At 37.8% G+C, this 19,136-nt stretch overlaps 1 protein-coding gene across 3 annotated transcripts in view; it reads left to right on the top strand.

The window, feature by feature from the left end:
• Positions 1 to 18,562, top strand: part of DNAAF9 (dynein axonemal assembly factor 9) — a 73,725-nt gene extending 55,163 nt beyond the window's left edge. For 2 of the 3 annotated variants that reach the window (XM_038177920.2, XM_038177921.2), the window contains 10 exons: positions 64 to 189; positions 2,056 to 2,093; positions 7,135 to 7,270; positions 7,625 to 7,711; positions 8,854 to 8,960; positions 9,661 to 9,735; positions 9,895 to 10,097; positions 11,960 to 12,025; positions 12,671 to 12,764; positions 14,279 to 18,562. In XM_038177920.2, the coding sequence (XP_038033848.2) occupies positions 64 to 189; positions 2,056 to 2,093; positions 7,135 to 7,270; positions 7,625 to 7,711; positions 8,854 to 8,960; positions 9,661 to 9,735; positions 9,895 to 10,097; positions 11,960 to 12,025; positions 12,671 to 12,764; positions 14,279 to 14,391 (1,045 nt within the window). In that variant the 3' untranslated portion in view covers positions 14,392 to 18,562. The remainder of the gene's footprint in view (positions 1 to 63; positions 190 to 2,055; positions 2,094 to 7,134; positions 7,271 to 7,624; positions 7,712 to 8,853; positions 8,961 to 9,660; positions 9,736 to 9,894; positions 10,098 to 11,959; positions 12,026 to 12,670; positions 12,765 to 14,278) is intronic. The other variant, XR_011809295.1, reaches the window with a different exon arrangement.
• The last annotated feature ends 574 nt before the right edge of the window (positions 18,563 to 19,136 follow it).

Genomic DNA, 19,136 nt, shown 5'->3' with positions numbered 1-19,136 from the left:
TTACTACATATTGAAAGGTGTTACTGTTTCTCTGAAGCCTTCTTTCATTTTGTTTTCTTACAGATACACTGATGTGATTGATGTAGTACAAGCTCTACAAACTCATCCTGACCCAGATGTGAAGTCTTCTTTCATCATTGGAGCAGTTAACACTTGTGTAGAGCCACTGAGTTGCTATATAGAACATAGGTATATTTGAAAATATTTTTAGTAGTCTGAAAATAGATTATGTATATATTTGATATCACTTTTATGATAACTTGGGCTATGCGGTAGCTAAATGCCATTGAACTGTCTTAAATCTCACAAAATTGCTAGGTAGTTAGTCTTGGATGAAGTTTTTAAGTGTTTGATTTATAATGAAACTTGGTTTCCAATGGGTATATAATTAGTTACATATAATATTAGTAAAACTTATTTTGTAGAAGAATGAAGCATTAGCTTACTAAAATTATGTATACTCTGGATAGGTGTTTTGTGAAAACTGGACAGTTGGCCTGTTGGAGGTTTCTCCAGTCATTCTTTACGACTTGTTAAATGTGGCTGAGTATTGGGACGTGCATCTCGATTTGGATTATTGATTATATCAACACTTTGTGGTGTTAAACAAAGAGTTTCCATATTTAAAGTATGGAATTTACAGGAAGCTGTCCCAAATCAAAGACAAAGCACGGAAGCAAAAGCATTGCAAGTATTAAAATCTGATATCCTGGGTTACTGCAGAGGTAGGTTGGGGAGGAAATGATAGCAAAGCCAAGTCATAACATAACATAAGTTAGTATTTATAACACTAACATTATGAAGTAGTGTGGTGTAGTTGCTGTTTCCTAGTATACATTCGTGTTCCACACTTCAACAAACGTGGAATAGAACTCATTGAATTTCGTAGACTATCGGTAAACTGTAATCCATATATTCTGCAACTGTGCCTTGCTGCTGATTTGATAAAAATAAGTCAAAGCAGTTCAAATCTTCAGTTCTTAGTGTTACTGCTATTTTTGTTTAAAAACTCTGATGCACAGAGTTCAGAGGTGAACTGCCCAATCATTTTATAAAAAGATTCCTTAAACGTACTGGCTGTTTTTGGAACATGAACCAATAACTTGTGTTTTGTACTAGTCAATAGTAGATGCTCCCTTGCCGCTGCTTTTGGTCTCTGTAGCCAAGATTGTAAATAAATAAAACAGACAACAGAAAATATTGGTGAATTGATGCTGGAGTGCTGTTTAAACTTCTTTCCATAACTATAGTAAAGACAAATTCCCCCCGTAGGTGCATATTTTTTTCCCAGACTTCATGTGTAACTGGTCATGGCGCTGAGTAGTATTTATAGCAGCAGTAGCCTGCAATCCTTTGCCTAACATTGTTTGTCTACTGAATTGCAGTAGCAATTGAAGGAAGAGGCTTAGCTGATGCTGTAGATTATTTCTGTCTCACTTTGAAGTTTCTTCTGATAAGAGCTTACAAAGTAGCCGTGTACAGCCAATGACAAATCTTTCAGTTGGGAAACTTTGGCAGTTTCACTGAGTGTTGAGTGATTTTGATGTTTGTCTTGCAACATTTTCAGTCAAGAAAAGCAAAACCTTTTCCCATCCCAGAAAGTTTATTGCTGTGGAGATCTAGCTTTTTCATGTGCTAGGGTGAAGCTCTTCCTAGTACTGAACAGCAGGGCAGGACAAGGGATAGGTAGCTGAATGTGAACAGATAAGATTTTGTCTTTTGTATGGAGCTTTTTATGTGTGTCTGATAAAGCTCATAAAAAATGATTGTTGCTTTTCTGACACAATAGGACATGCAAAGTGATGTGTTCAGAAAGCATTATGTACATAGTGTCTTTCCATAAAGAATTCAGAAGGAATAGAAACCCTAGAAAACTAAATTCTGGGGAAGAACTCTTCAAAATCATAACCTCTAGAGATGTTCCAGTTACGTGAAAATGGGTTGGAAAGCAAGACTCTGGCTGTCGGTGTCTAAATGAATGGAAACATTTTAATTGAAGGGACCTGTATAAATAATACCAATTATTAATATATAAACTTTTTTCTTCTCTTCTAGGCTTCTTTTTCCCAAGTTCTTGGACCAGTGCTCACAAGGTACGTGTCATTTTTCTTCACTGTATGCTATACAGAACAAGTAGCTGAGCCATGTGGCCAAATAACTAGACTGTAAATGCATATAGTCAAAGGTCATGATAAACTTTTGGAGGTAAGACTCATCTGTGCAGAACAGACAATTTCTCTCTCCCTATATAATTAAAAAACATGGGTGCATGGAGAAAATGTAAGAATCTATAGCTTGATGCATTCTGGCTGTCATCACCTGGAGGATGGGATTCAGACAGCCAGGAATTAAGCTGTTTACCTTAAGCTGCTCTAACTTGTGCTGTGTCACTAACTGAGTTGCCAAATGGATTGCATTTGATAGGAGAACTATGTTTCCTCATCCCTCCCATCCTTTCTTTGGGGAAATATGAGTAAATGGAGCTCTCCTTCAATTTCTTCTATTTTAGAAAGGAAAAGACGAGCTAGTTAGCTTGTTTCCCATATCCAATTCTTCCTGCAGCATTGGAGGATCCTTGCACGTTTCATGTGACAGCTCTTTTGTGAATGCTTGTCTGCTGGTTCTGAGCTGTGTATTCAGTTTTATGTCCTCACTCTGAAATGAATCATTTACTGCATTGTCTTCCTTGTCAGAGTAGAGCAGCTGTTAGTGTCGGTGGGTTACCATCTTTCCTGACCTACCATTAAATAAGTAATTTAAGTTTCAGTAGCAAAATCATTCAGCGGTAGCACCTTTATAGTTTTCAACAGTTGTCCAGCTGTTTCATGATATAATAAACAGTAAATGTGGTTGGTGTGTGTGTGTGTGTAAGAACATATATCTCCAGTCAGATAATCCTTATTTTAGGAAGACTGTGAACTCAACCTAAAGTTGGTTAGGCCAATGATGGTGGGGATTTCTTTGTGCCACTGTCAAACCGCAGTTACTGTGACATAACTTTTTGATCTTACACTTGTGTCTTCTCAAGTGAACTGCAGGACTGTAAATTTTTATTTGTTTTGTTAAGTGCTGTTGTCAAAGTAGAATGCTGCACTCTCTTCTTATGGCTATTTAGAGTCTAGTGCTCTGTTTGCTGCCTGAATTATATTATTTGTGTATGAAGAGAGCCCAAAAGAATTAAACCCCTGAAATTTAAGTCATAAACAGGCTGGAAAGTTTGTAGGTGCTATTATATAAATCAGTATTTGTTCCCATTTGGAAAAAAATGGTGAACTGACCAGTAGATAACTGGCATGATTAAAGCCAAATTCCTCTTTGAAAGGAGCAGGAGAATGTTAAGAAGGTACCAAAATACCAATAGTTTAATGCCTTTTGCTTTTATAGCAATTTTAAAAGTGTATGCATGCAGACATGACAGGGTAAGAACTTGTCATGGTTTGAAGAGTAACTAGAAAATGCACAGGACAAGGATAGCTGCTCTTCCTATGGTCCAAAAGCTGAAGGAACTAAAAACGTTGGGGGTTAGAAGAATGTTCTGGCAGCAAATTATTTCTGCATGTTGCAAGGTTTTGTAATCTAGTTCCCAGATACAGACTGTGACATCAGATAGCCCAGAGGTCTGTTCATGTAAAGCAAATGGGTTCACGTGAATAGAGGCTGTTTTAAAAGTTGTTTAAAAGTTTTAGGAGTAAAACTACACTTTGAACTGAGAGGTGGTACACTTCTAAACTTTCCAGGCAAGTGTATCACATGCATAGTGGAAGAAACGTAAACTGTCTTGTAATGTACAAAGCCTTTTTATTCCCCACCACCACCTTGTCCAAAAAAATGAAGGCTTTTATAGGATGTAGAAACCCAAATGCTTTGGGGCAGTTTAGCACCAACCATCCTATGTGCCTGCCACTGCAGAGCAGGTAGGAAAAGCCGGAGGGAATGAAAAATGCAGCTTTATACAGCCCAGGGAATCCACTTCTGCCTGTTGAAGAACTGAAGCAGTAGCAATATTTAATGAGACATTCACTTTGAGGGAGATTTGTCCCTTTTTTGTTCTTGTGCACCCCAATATTGTGTTACTGCAGTGTCTGTGGGCCAACATTTTGTACTGGGCGTTGTGTAAGTGCGAAGTCAAGAAGTCCATGCGTACAGGTGCTTAAGGATTAATAAGAGCTTCGGGTATCTACCTTCTACCTCGTCCTCATAATTATCTTGCAGAAATTTTGAAAGTGAGGTTAGCTTTTTGTGCAGTTTTCTGGGTCTTTTCAGTTCTGACAGGGTACCTATGCATGTTCTCAACGTGACATCACTTTATGTGAGTGACACGCTCTGCTTGGAAAGCCATAAGACTAGCAAAAATGGATGAGAATCCCAGAGAACTGATAAAGCCTTGAGCAGAGTCATTTGTCAGCAGCATTAGCAGTTCTTTTTTTCTCTCCCTTGCTTGCTTGTTCAAACTTTTCCAAAAGATACTGCTACCATCTGTGCACTGTAGTTTACTTTTGTCTACTTGCAAATGTGCCTCTTGCACAGAAGCTCTGAGATGACACCTCGCTAGTCTAGGGGCACGTTGACATCTCGTGGTATATATGAAGTTGTCTTACAGATGAAGACATCACTGTTGTTAAATATACCCATTGTATACTGGTAAGTGAAAGGGACGTGTTATTTTTGTATGGTTTTAATCTGTTCCTGCTTCTTTGTTGTTTCTCTCCAACGTGCTATTCTCCAGGCTGCAAAGATTTTTCTTTAGATGGGTGCACAGATAGAGAATTCAACGAAACTAGGTCATCTTAAAAAAGCACCAGGTACAGAGATAGCAATGACAATTCAAACAGAAAAGTCCAAATTATTAGTTACTAAAGCTGTGTGGGCATCTTCCAGCTCTCAAACAGCTATTTTTCGTCTGGATTACACCACCTGTCTGTCAATTCAGTTCTGTGGACTGCAGCCAGCTAACACGGGGCCAATTTCTGTGGGATGCTGGCACCTACAAAACTTTTGCATAGGTGTGTGCCGAGCCGAAGCCTGCAGGTTCCACAGCCTTTTGTTTCTTGCAAGGTTGCGTGGGAGTTTACAGCGAGAATGACAGCTAGTGCCTGAAAGCTGTTCCCCTTAGACAAGTGCAAAGGAAGCGGGGAGTGATGGAGAAACAGCATGGGCGAGGAGGATGAGACAAGATGCTTTGGTTTCTGATTTGCTCGGGATCTTATTCCTTGAGTCTTTCTTCTCAACTTCAGGCTCTGCCAGCTTAGCCCTTGACAATTACCTGTTCTCTCCAAGGCACAGCAATTCTAACTAATGTATTCTACACAGCATTTGTATTATACAGCCTATTTATTTTTCTGTGCTAGCTTTGCAGAAATTATAACAACGGTTTTGATTAAACTTGACTTTTAAATCAATACTAAGTTTGGGGATATTAATAGAAAAAAAACACACACTACATTTAGCATACCCACAGTGTGGTGGTTGTTGATTAGCTTATTCAGACTTTTCCGTCTTAATTGTATGATCTACATAATAATTTCAAGAACTCATGCAACTTTTAAATTCCTAAGCATGCTTGTTCCTCCTGAAAGAGGAGATGGGGGGAGAGAACAACTGCATATTGCATAAATATAGGTGTTTCTGAAACTGGAGTGGAAACTTCTGTGGGGGATTAAGAAACAAAATAGCGGTGGGAATTTGCACAGGTTATTAAAATCCTCTCTTGAAAGGGTCAGTGATGCCAGTAACAGAGTGGGAGTATATGGTATAAAGGAACCCAGAACACTTGGCATAGATACATCCATTTAATGTAAGAAAGCCTCTGCTGGGATTAGTGTACTCTAAAGACTTCTGTAAAGCTCAGGAATAACTTCAGGCAGCAGATGATGCTGTGAAGTTCATTATATTTTCCTCTTTAAGTAGTGGTGGGGATGGGGTGGACTGTCCTGGCTCAGTTGCTCGTGGATAGCCAAGAGTTTACTGTTGTCTTGCACCGTACCTGTAGATGCAGGATCTGAAACAAGCTGCACACCTTGAGCAGGGAAACAGCGTTGCTGCTGCATTCTGGACAGCGCTGATATCCTAGGGAGACCTGAAAAAGCAGCACTTCTTCTTGCTGAGGAACTGGGTTGTAATTCCTTCTGCTGTGGCACCACCTTGATACAGTTGGGAAGTGGAGATCCGCTAATGCTCAAATTAACTGGATGATAATCCAATACCTCACCTGGCAATTTTACCTTAAAGATCTTCTCCAGTGCCCAAGGCTTGACAAGTGTGATGGTTGCTGCATTACTGCTCAAGACAAATATATATGTGGATTCAGATTTGCCATCTGAAAACCATTTCAGGGCTTGCCTTTATTTTTTGCTTTAATTTTGAAACCCAACCCTTGTCTTGTATTTTGAAAGTAACAACTGTCAGTGTACAAAACACTGATTTTTTTTAAGTATTTTTTCAACAAGATGTTTAACCTATCTTCTTACACATTAGTATTTAAGCCTCTTGGAAAATTCAGTAATTTTTTATTAAACTGTCCCTTCTCAAACTGCTTCTAGCATAATTTAATTCCTTTGATTAGTTGATTCTTTTGATTAATTGATTCTAAATTACTTCTGTTACACCATCTGTCTAATAAAAAAGAAAAATATCTTGACCTGGTGTAGCTGTGTTCTGGCAAAGCAGGACTTCATCGTTAGTCAAGTCATCTTCAGTGACTAGTGTACTGGTAGGATCATATTGTTCTGTTTGTTTTTTTTTTTTTTTGTAAGATTGTTTTCACTGAAACATAAGAACCCCCAGAGTGTAACAGCCTGCCTCTTCCCCCTTGACTCATATCAGTGTCTGAAAACGGTTGCCTCCTTCAGGAGCTACTGTTCCTGCACGTCTACAGGTTGTGATAAAATGGGCTTCTGAGCTGGCTGCTGCAAAATAGTTAATGGTTCTGTGTGGTCGTTCATATCTGAAGTTAGATGGGCTTCTGGGTTTTTGTTGGGCAGGAAAGAGAAGAAAGACTCTGCTTTTTTTTTCCTTAATACCTTGAATGCAGTGAGGTAGAGGCAAAATAAGAACAGCTGTTATATCACTTAATTATTTGTTAGTTATTGTTGCATACCTAACGTCTGTAAACTATCCTCTGTTTTTCTTACACAGGACTGGTGAGTAATGTGATCTTCACAAGTCACGCTACGGAGCAGAAGCATCCACTCCTTATGCAACTGCAGAGCCTCATCCGAGCGGCAAATCCTGCTGTTTCGTTCATCTTGGCAGAAAATGGAGTTGTGACTAGGTAATGTTCATCGCCATCCTGTATTTGTCACTTTTGGTGCATGGGGCACATGCATTTGGAAATTACCAGAGCAAAACAAGAGAATACCGTATAAACAGGAGATACTTGTTTTTCTTAATTGCCTCTCATGTAAAAGGCATCTTACCTTTACATTTTAGGTCATAAGTAGGGACTAGGATATGTAAGTTTTTGTTTGAAGAATGTGATTACTGTTAGTGTCATACTGAGGGGATACTGGGGAATACTCTAATTTTACTGTAGCTAACACATTCTGTTTTATTTAAGCAGCTTACAGATAGTGGCCATTTTATTGAGGTCATAAATTAAAAATCTTCATTTTTTATCTCTCTGTAGGAACGAGGATATTGAATTAATTCTCTCAGAAGGCAGTTTCTCAAATCCTCAGATGATGAGAGCTCGATATTTAATGTATCCTGGCTGGCAAGTATCTAGACTGAGAAATATTAAAAACTATTTTTCTAATTAACTTGAAGATTAAAAAGTCTTACTAACTTAATTTAGATTTTTTTTTCCAGACTACTCATTTGGAACAGGCAATAGCTTTGTAAATCATTTTTGAAAGAGAGCTGATGAGTATTCGTAGTAGATACACAACTGCTTTCCTTTTAAGGGGAAAAGGATCCTTTCTGGACCCCATTTAAATCAATGGCAAGATTACTGTTGCTTTTCAGAAGAATAGAAAAGAACCCTCTGGGAATAAGCTGGGAAGGATTGGGATGGGTGAGGTCAATAATGATGAGAGTAATTTCATTCTGACAGCTATTCAGCCTTACTGGAATGAACTTGCTATGTCAGTCTAGCTATTAGCAGAACAATTATTCATAAAAAAAAAAAAAAGTCAGCAGCCTTATTGACAGTCTTGGCAGAGGCTAAGGGCCCCAATAATAAGTGGTACCAAGCTTTTCCTTTAATACTGGGTGATATTTTTCATTGCTCAGGGTGCTTTGCACGTCTTGTTGCAGTTATCTGTGTTGCTGTACCTATTTGGCAGAAAATGTAAACCTGACAGCCATTATAAGTGCTGGCTGGCTGTTTCCTACTTAGATTTATAGTGTTGGAAGCATGATTTATCTGCAGTGCCCTGCAATATGCATGTGTAGTTTTTGGTTGGAATTTTAACTCGAAATTGGGTTACGAGTAAGGCTCCTAAAATAAATTGGCACAAAGCTTGGAGTGTCAGGGTTGTTGGCAAATTGCATGGTGCTGAAGGAAGAGAGGGAAAAAAAAAAAAACAGTATTTAAAACTTTTGGACAGCAGTTACTGCATTTGGTAGTATGCAAGTATAGTAAGTAGATAGTGTATAGGGGAAAAAAAAAAAAGCCTAGCAGCAGGAAGAACATCAAAATGAATCCCAAGCTCTTTGAGCAACCTCAGACTTTAATATTGCACTTTCATGAATTTCTTCGTAGAGGGGGAAAAAAAAGCTTCGTGGTTTTCTTCCTGTGAGGAAAGCTTACCTGTAGTGAAATAATGGATGTTCTTTTTAAGAAGTCTGTTAGATGAAAAGTGCAAGTGTGTGTGTTCTCTTTGTTGAAAGTGTGTGTTTGTTTTTTGCCTTAAGGTATGAAGGCAAATATGGAGCTGGGTCTGTGTTTCCTCCAATGGTTCAGATCTGTGTATGGTTTAATCGTCCTCTAGAAAAAACACGATTTGTGACCAAATGTAAAGGTACAAATGAACTTTGACTCACTTGATTTAAATCCAGGTGTAAAAGGCTGAGGAACAGAAGGGAAGGAAGACACTGACGTAGCACAGTTCTTTAATTACTGTTGAAGTAATCATTTAATTGAAAATTCAGCTTTCCTTCCTCAAAGTACAGTAAATGACCTTTAGAATCTGCTCTGGAAAACTGACCTATGATTGTGTTCAGATGAAAATCTCATTTCATTTAGAGTTTCTAGAAGCCGAGACAGCTATCTTCATATGTTTGCTTTTTGGTTTAATTTTATTTACTACTGTTGAAACACAGTTTGTAAGTGAGCATCAGCTTTTATTATCAATGCCAAGCAATTCCTTGTAGTTACTAGAAAATAGGCTCAACTATGTGTCAGGCTGCTAGAGTAGATCTATAATCATGCCTTTCCTTCTTTCCATAGCAAAAGAATGTTAAGGAGCACCATTTTACTTTCCACACACAGTGTAAGCGTTCAGTATGCGAAGCACGTGTTATTTCCCACCTAACCCCTAGAGAAGAAACGAGAGCGTATAGAAATGTTTTGTAGTGGGAGCTACGGGGGACACTGCAGCTTTTTCCCCCCAAAGCACTAGGATGTGGATTAGAGACCTGTAGCGTAGGTCTGATGAGAAGCTACACCGAGGAGAAGGAAAAATAAGTGAGATAATGTTGTCTGTTTTCCATTTCAAACAGCAATCAAGTCGTTGCTCAAGCCAAGTCCTTTTTCTGGAAACATTTATCACATCATGGGCAAAGTTAAGTTTTCAGGTAAGAGGAAAACGCTTCTGCAGTTCCTTGTGCTTGTGTTGTGTGTGGTATTTGAAAACTTAATTTTTACGTACTGTAGTCTGTCTACACCGTTGTGTTGGTGTTAAATTAGATTAGCAATTATCAAGACATTCTTTTCTTCTGTCTTCTCCTTGTTAGATTCTGATAAACTGATTGAAGTCTGTCACAACACATCGTCTAACTCACTAAGCCTTGTGCCTGTTCAGGAGGGGCCAACTCCTCCTGATGCAAGAAACGATAGCAGAGATTGCAGCAGTCAACAGGAGTGCTTCCTTGTGTTCATTGGCTGCTCTCTTAAGGAAGAGGATATAAAAGATTGGCTCAGAGAAACTGCAAAACAGGTTTGTGGACGTGTTTGCTTCTATTTAGCGTGATCTGTTTGGCATTTCCTAACAACAAGAGGAGAAATAGGAGTATCGTGATGAAACATTTTTTGTTAATCTCCTTTCTCTTCTACCAAGGTATTAACATTCCAGAGTGTAAATGTATTTCAAACAGAGGACTAACAGCTTGTAAATGTGTATTGTTTTAATACCTGCTACAGCATATTCATGGATTGATCTGCTTTGGATTGAGCACTGGGGCAAATGGAATATGTCCAGAATAAACACAAGATGATTAAGCTGAGACGTGATTGCCCGAAGCTAAAATGTAGTATGAAATAAATCTTCTTGAAGTACCTGAATGCTATAATGCTGAAAACTTGTTTTGATTCACTAAATTAAACCTCCTTGAGAGTAACCAACTGAAATGGAGGGTATAACTTTTTCATTTTTTCATGCTTAATTTATCAAGTGTACAGCTGCGTAAGACTTCATGTATTCCTGCATGGTTAGCATACACATGTAGCAGAGGTAGGGAACAGAGTATGCCTGTAAGAAGTCTAGAAGGCACGTCCTGCAGCTGTTGTGCCTTGCTAACATAACGCAAAGACTGGCACAGCCTGACCAGGAGTGTGGGACAATCTGGTTTTCTTGTACACATCCAAATAATACCAGCAGTTTTGCCAGGCTCTTGGGGTTGTGATTCAGAAATATACTTGGACAGGCACTGTTGAGCCATGCAAGTTATTTATTTTAGCACTTCAGTTAGATTCTGAGTCTATGGTTCTAACTCTGCCCTTTTATGATGCCCATTTTGGAATACTAGTTAATTAGAGATATTTATAATTACTTTTTTATGGCTTAGGATTTGCATCGTGTCCCTAGAAAATTCTGTAGAAAGGGAAATAATTTACGTGCAGATGAGTGTTGGAGCTGTTTGTAAGGATCTTCAGGTTCTCACCTCTGTTAAGTTGTGCAAGTAGTGTTATATGGGTAATATATGGAGACAAATGCTTTTTTGCATGTAAGAAAGCACTATACAGAATACTATTTTAATTTTATGATAAAGAATAGTATTTTAATTTTATGATAAGGAACACTATTTTAATTTTATGAAAACCTGCAACTTGAAATTGCATATCACAGAATCACACAGAATCACAGAATTTCTAGGTTGGAAGAGACCTCAAGATCATCGAGTCCAACCTCTAACCTAACACGAACAGTCCCCACTAAACCATATCCCTAAGCTCTACGTCTAAACGTCTTTTGAAGACTTCCAGGGATGGTGACTCCACCACCTCCCTGGGCAGCCTGTTCCAATGCCTCACAACCCTTTCAGTAAAGAAGCTCTTCCTAACATCTAACCTAAAACTCTCAAATGTGAAGTGTTTCTTCTTTGACCAGGTCAGGACTGCAAGTAGTCTTCCTTAAGTCTCTCTAGTCATGGCTAATTTCATGAAAGAAATGAAGTATAAAACCTTTCAGACTAAAAACTGGGTTGTTTTTCTGTTCATGTGCCTTTTTTTTGCATTAGAGTTGTATTTAAATTGCATTGTTGAAAATACTTCTTGAATTTGTCATCTCTAGTGGTGCCTTATGTAAGATCACGTAGTTTGTACTTATGTTTTCAGCACATATTTGTGAGTTCTGTAGTTTAATACAATCGGTCAGTCTAGAAATTAATGTTTAAAATATATGCTTCTAAAAGGTTTACTTCTTTGCTGGGCTTGAGCATGGTAGCATGTGATCGTAATTTCACTGTCTTTTTCCACATTTCCAAGGAAGAAATTCTCTGTATTTATTTTTTAACATAACTAGACTGTAATGGCGCATCATCACTCAGTAGATACATAACTGGGCTCTAATTCTTTCTACAGAAACCTCAGAGGAAAGCCCTGAAGACCAGGGGAATGCTAACCCTTCAGGAAATAAAAAACATTCACGTAAGTAGAAACTATTAATAGCAAAGAAAATTTTAGCTAATTTTCTTAAATATCCATTTGTATGATAGAGCACTTACCATATCTGCCATGACAAGTGTGCTGAGCACTAAATTATAACACTTAACTGTCTCTTCATATTCTCAAAACACAACCAAGGCTGTCCAGGAGGAATTTACGACATAAATCTTGGTGTTGTGTAGGCATTTATATTGGGATGTTAAGTGAGCTTTGAAAAGCGGGGGATAATGACCACGCATACTATTCTGGTTGGTTTAATGTTCGTCTTTCCCCATCTTCTCTCCTTGCTCTGTACTGTGCAGGTTGTCATTTACAGACTAGGATCCCAACTGTTTAATTGTGCCCCAATCAACTGACTGTGGGTTGTAAAAGTTGGGGTACTAAGTTTTTTGTGCCTATGAGTGTTGCTGTACATAACTCCCTTAGTCTATATAGGTCTTTCTCATATGTAGATTGGTCATACTGGCTTTTTGGAGTGCTCCTTTTTAGCCACGTGCCATAAATTCCTGCATGCTGAAGGTGTTTTTCTCCTCTTTTTTTGTATATGTTTAAACTTGTTAGGACTGTGTCTAAGCAATTTTGCATTGTAAATGCTTATTGTGTGGTATATATCCTTTCTTAATTTAGGTAAAACGCCATTTGGATCCGCTTCCAGCTGGTTATTTTTACAATGGGACTCAATTTGTGAATTTTTTTGGTGACAAAATGGATTACCATCCATGTATCCTTTGAAATACATTTTTTGGTGAAGGATTGGGTAGGCTACAGGCTATACGGATCTGAAACATATACTGTCAAAGCAGATGATACACTAAAGAGACAGTTTGATTGTCAGGTAGTAATATGAAGTGAAAACTTTTGTTGCTTGAATCTTTGCGTGGTTACTTGCCATTTAAAGCTTATTATTAAAACAATTTTTTGGAGGTACGATCTAAGAAGTGGTGTAGAACCAACAAAACAACCCTAAAATCGCTGTACATGATCTCATGCGAAGAACAATTTACGGACCACAGCTTGTCAAAGAAATATTTTTCAAACCCAATAGTTATATAATGTTGCCTAATTCTTGGTTATGACTGATAAAATTTCCAAATGGATGTAATTTAGTGTGAATGCATGTGCGTGCACACTGAAATAAAAGCAGTCAGGGTCGGTTTGTTTTGCTACAGTATACTTCTTGCTGTTGTCTATCTTTGTGGTGCAGCTCAAGTTAAATGATTGCTCTCATTTTGTAACTTAGTATGATTAAAAAAAACCCACAAGTAGAAATGTGAACAGTGTCCAGAAGTAGTGGAGGTGCAGTTTTTGTAACTGCTTTTTAAACTTATTTAACTAAAACCTTATTTTATAACTCCGTCAGCTGAGCAAGCAAAATGATTTACTCATCTAATTGTGATATGTATTTGTTCGTAAATGCTCTGTACTTACTGATTGATACTTGTTTAGTATCAATTACAAAAGAGAGGTAGGGCCAACACATCCCTCTAGTTTTCTTTTCAGAACCATATTGATTTTATACAAATATATACGTTACTTAAACCTGAATGTGTTTTTGTCTCTGGCACAAACGCCAGAGTAATACTAATGATCCAGTTTACTCCTTTCCATACCTTTCTATTGTTTTTTGCTTTTGTTTTATCACTGAAATTTTAAATTTGGTTTGATATCCTCAATTTGCTTTTTACTTAACAAAAATTGGAGTGTGTTCTGTTTTGGAGTAAGAACAGATTTTCACTGCTCTATGGGACAACGTTAATTCTAAACCAGCAGGCTTCTGGCTGCTGGGTAAACTCCTAGTTACAGTACAGTGGCAGGAAATAGGGTAACAGTGAACTTCAACTCTGCTCTTCACTAGACCATCAGAATCCTGGTGTTTGGAAGTCAGAGATGTCTGTGCAGGTACTTCTGGCCATTTTGTGTTGGGCAAGTAAATTTCTTCAGACTTGCACTTACCAAAATAGCTATAAATGTCTGCAAACCTGCTGTAGTTTTATTGTTCTTACATTCTTCCTTATGGGAAGCTCTTTTATTCCCCAGTAATAAGAAGTAGCTGTGGTTGGGTCCAACTCACAATCTCAGAAAGTAATACATTGAATTTCTATGAATTTCTATGAATCCATGAATTTCTGCTTTCAGTAAGTGTTTCTGAACTGGCAGATCCTTCAGACCTGTTTGTTCTTCTTGTAACGAATGTTATCTGCACAAATGTTTTTTTCCTTAGCTTTTCAAAATCAGTAATGGACCAATTCATGAACGATTACTTGGAAGAAGCCAACCGGGAAATAGAGAAGTACAACAGAGAATTAGAAGAACAAGAGTATCATGATCTCTTTGAGCAGAAGACATAAGCACATGTATTCTGTGGATTTCTGAGCTACCTACTGTCAGTAACCAAAAATGCTGTTGTCCTTGCTGGTTAACTAGAAAATTAAGTGAAATGTCAGTTTTCAGCACTCCTTTTAAAACTAAGAGATCATTCCTGTAAGGTTGGCATTTTTAATATGGTAACTGCTTAGTTGTTTGTATTGTCAGGTTTGCTTCCACTTCACCTTAATTCCAGACTGTAAAAAGTGTCACCTGGAATCTCTGGCTAGCAGTGGAAATTTTGTTAAAAGAAGAAAAGCTGGAAAGGTGTTCTTTCCTAGCAGGTCAAAACGCAAGCATGGATTTGGTCCATTGTGCGGATGGTCAAACAACTTCAATCTCTTGATGTCCCCTGAAACTTGTTGCACAGAAGCATAAATGAGCAGTGGTATACTTCAGCTTGTGGGACTGGGGGATGTTCCTAAAGCGAGAAATGGGGGAATGTTCCAAAAGCTCTGAAGAGTGCCTAATGCTCCTGCTGTTAGGGTGTTCCCAAAGCGAGAAATGGGGGAACGCTTCAAGAACTCCGAAGAGTACCTGATCCTGCTGCTGTAAGGGTGTTCCTAAAGCGAGAAATGGGGGAATACATAAACCTCTGCTCTTTTTCTGAGGGGACAGCGTGTCTCAAACCTCTGCACAGTTTGAATCTGCGGTCAAAGTTTTGACTTTTTAAAGAAAAAGACATTTATGCATTTCAGGGTGAAATGAGATAGGTGGAGATATCTCTCTTCCCAGTGGTGTTATAGCAATTCAGGTCATATTTTCTAGAATCTGTAACTTGTGATTCTTTAAAGGATTATCTCTGAAGGATTCTTACTTCAGTAGTAAAAACTAAGCAGAGCAAGAAACAGGGAAGAATATGAAAAGCCAGGATTCTTTAGCTAAAAAGAATTGCTCTTCGTGAAAAAGACTCACTTCCAAAGGTAAAAAATATCAAAAGGTGAACTTGTAATAGGAAAGAAGTTGTTTGGGAAACTTTCAGAAAAATTTGCACCCAGTAACATCTCACTAAACTGATACACTAGGTTTTAATTACTTGCACCAAAACCTTTACAGTTATTAAATGATACTGTAATAGGGATTTGGGCAACTTGTCCTGTAACTTAATTCAGTGCAATTTTAAGTGAGACATCATAGATCACTGACTGAAGGATTACGTGGTACCCCAGCAGCTACTTAAACAAAATTATTGAAGGCTTATTGAATAAGCAGATTATTGTAGCGTGCTGCGTGTTCAGAATTTAGTCAGGTGAAAAAAGTCCAAGAGGGATTTTGATTTTCATATTCCTTTGCTTTAGGAATAGTTCAATCTTTTAATACAACTGCTGCCTGCCTTTTTGGTCAGATGTATACGATGCAGTAAGAAATCAAATGAATTATTTCTTAGAGCATACTTAAAGCACACAACGTGTCCACTCAGTCTCTTTTTGTGGGAGGAAAATGAGATTTAAATCCTGCCGTGGAACCTAAGGCTACATAACCGTTTTAAGCCTTATTTAAGAAAGATATTTTTTACCTTTGGAATCTGGAATGGCTGAAACTTCAGTAAGGCTGTCAAAAACTGCAACGCCTTGTAGGTAGAGTTTCAGTTCGTGTTGCTACTAGCTGGCTCGGTGCCTGTGCTGCGATGGTGACGCAGCACAGATGTGGAATTCCAGGTGCTGCAGACTGGGATATAGGTGTTGATAAGGTTTCGTTTATAGCTTTCCTACTAGATTTAAAAAACAGTCTAAACTTTTTTTTTGCACACCACGAGACTTTATAAACTACTTGTATCCTGTTGAATTTCATTAAAAGCCAGCGATTAGTTTGTGTGTCTAGGCTTTTCGGGGTAACCCTTATTACAGGTATAGAGCATCATGATAAGGCTCGTGAGTTTATCTATGCATGGCTATACTTTAGTCTTAATATACTGTAGTGCCTGGTAGAGAAATGTAGCTAGCAGTGGATTTGGGGGGCAAGCAGGTGTTTACAAGCTAAGGACAGTTGGCTGCATGAAACTATAGATACCAGACCAGGATTATCAGAGTGCAGAATTCTGGAAGTAACACTGCAATAAAAGGGGCATTAAGAAATTCTTACCAAGTTGCAGTTCTTTGCCAATAAACTTAGTGTAAACCCCGCGTGCTCCTTTGCAGTACACGTTAATCTAATCTGCAAAGCCATATTTCTAGGATAGCGGTGTGACAACGTGATGGCAGGAGAAACACCATTTTTGCAGAGCCCAGGGGCGCTCCCTTGATGCTTTGTCTCAGCTTGCAAGTCAGTAACAGTGTAGTTAAGTGCAATTGAAGGATAGATGAAGATACTGTAGCTGATTTTGCTCTGCTGAACTCTTTTTAAGAACTCCAATTTGTGCAGCTCTTGGAAACAGCTGTTGATGGGGCTAATTCAGCTGGGGCTGCTGGCGTAGCAGCTTGCAATCCCAAACGCAGTGCCTCATGAACAACAACAAAAAAAAGGAAATAAGCATATCCAATTGGCGTGCTACTGTGCAAATTGATGTGTTCTCTAAAAACTGCATCAGAAGAGCTCCGAACAAAGGCCTAGTATACTTATATACTGTACTGCATGCTATATGGTAATAGCTGTGTATTTTGAAGACCTTTCACCATACTGGTACTATTTCAATTAATCTATTTTGGTATTGAAATGATTTGATTACCTCAATTTTTTTTTTCTTAGTTTTTAACTGTGACTTTAAAACTGAAAAATTACTGAAATAGTGAAACTGTGACAATGGTATCCTTTAAACATAGTAGTGCCTTGCAGACGATGCCTTTTATGCACGAAGCGTAGCATAAACGGCCATCGTGGGTTGTATTGCTTGCACCCTCTTTTTTTAAAGGAAAAAAACGGTTTTGGTGAAAGGACTTAAAATTAACCTAGCGGAGAATATTAGCACAAATGGTTAAACTGTTAAAACTCTTTGAGGACTAAAACGTATAAATGCCTGATGCTGCTGATAGTTTGATAGCAGTTGCTGATTCTTTTGGAGTTACTTCTAACAGTCAGCAGCACTTTTTTTTTTTTCTTTAGAAGAGCGTAACTTTTGTACTCTGGTCAGAGAGATTTATACTGTGTCAAACCCCATCTGTAGGGCAAGCTGCTTTCCTCGCTGTTTTGAAGACGAGGTAAGGATTGAGTTAAAGATCTAGTTTTGAAAATTTTTTAGCTACTGTAATAATAATTAAAAAAAAAAAAAAGCACCATTTCTAAACCACAAATGTTTGGATACAAAATAAAAGTGCCATTACGCTGTTCCATTATGTTTTACTGTATTTTGACAATTGGTAACAGTAACTTTGTGTCCAGGCATTTCTGAAATTGGGAAGAAATGCTGAGAGTCCTCAAGGGGTTTACGTGCTTTGCTGACCCTCATGGTAGCAGGTTGTGGTGTTTTTTTATTTTCCCCTCGTGGAGAATGAGTGTGATCAGAAGTTACTGAAGTTATAGGGAGAAAAATGTGATAAACTTAAGAGAGGAACACTTGCAACTTGGACTGCGCTGCAATCTCGGAGTATTTTATGGTAAGCTGTGCAATTTGGTCTTAGTCTGATTTTACACTTTGCAATTAAGGACTGATTGCAGGGAGCGTTTAAGTTGCATGAAGTTCCCTAATAAGTTTTTTTTTATTATTATGTTTTAATTGAAACTTTTCTGAATTTGCACAGATTTAAGCTCGGGAATACTTTGGTATTCTTAAAAGGGAAGAAAAGCGTAACTAGTATAGTGAATTGTGAACTGTGAGTTGTTAGAACTGCATCCTTGATCTAATTTTAGATTGTTTAAAAATTTACCTCAGAAAGCTAGTGAGAAATTGCTTCATTTTCACACACATTAGATACTAATGTAACACTTCTCACTTTACAATGTGCCAAAATTCACTTTTATACTAGTTCTCAATGCTTTAATATTTGCAATTTTAAGTTAAAAACTTGTATTTACAAACACTACTGTAACTTCAGTTAAACTGAATTGTGTGATTGAAGCTTTTTGCCTATTGTATTTATTACACAACTTGATTCAATAAATATAAAATTACCTTTCCATTTATTTTTGTATTGTTTTACATGTTTATACCTGCAGTTTGTGTGACTTTTACACTTGTAACTCAGATGTGATGGAAAGAACCAATAAACCGTCTCCATCTGCTGTCTGTCTTTGACTTCTTTAATAAGCTCATTAAGCTTGAATTTTTAATCATTGAAGTTTCCTTTCAAAGTAATTAGTTTTCTGAGAAGAGAAATGCAGAAGATCAGAAAGGTGACTGGTTCATATTTAAACTAAAATCGAAATATTTATTTTTTTTCCCCAAGCTGCTATTTTATCTTTAAATGTTCTTACATGGAATTTTAATGGGATAAAATTTAAAAGCAGTTGTAGGATGAAGGAAGTTAATCAGCTTCATTCCTGCCATCCAGTCCTTCAGCAACTGTACCTCACTGTAAGTAGATAGTTGTGTGTACATGAATGCAAGAGCTGAATCCTGCTCCCAGTACTCATAAATGAGGGAGCTGCTTCAAGATCAGCTGCTGTTGTAAAAATCAAGCTGCCATTGAGAGGGCAATCCCACCTTACCCTCCTTTTTCTGCTTCAGTCTCTGAGTGGGAGGCTGTGCACAGGTCAGGTCACTTTGCTGATTAAAACAAATCTGCAACGATTTGTCTCAGATTGTCAATGCTTTCTTGATTTTATTTTTTAGGATAATTTTGTGTTATTTTTTTCA

The sequence above is a fragment of the Anas platyrhynchos genome, chromosome 4 (assembly GCF_047663525.1).
Source record: "Anas platyrhynchos isolate ZD024472 breed Pekin duck chromosome 4, IASCAAS_PekinDuck_T2T, whole genome shotgun sequence".
In the NCBI taxonomy this organism is placed as follows: Eukaryota; Metazoa; Chordata; class Aves; order Anseriformes; family Anatidae; genus Anas; species Anas platyrhynchos.
The sequence above is the reverse complement of the archived record's forward strand: the minus strand, read 5'-3'. Positions and strand labels throughout refer to the sequence as shown.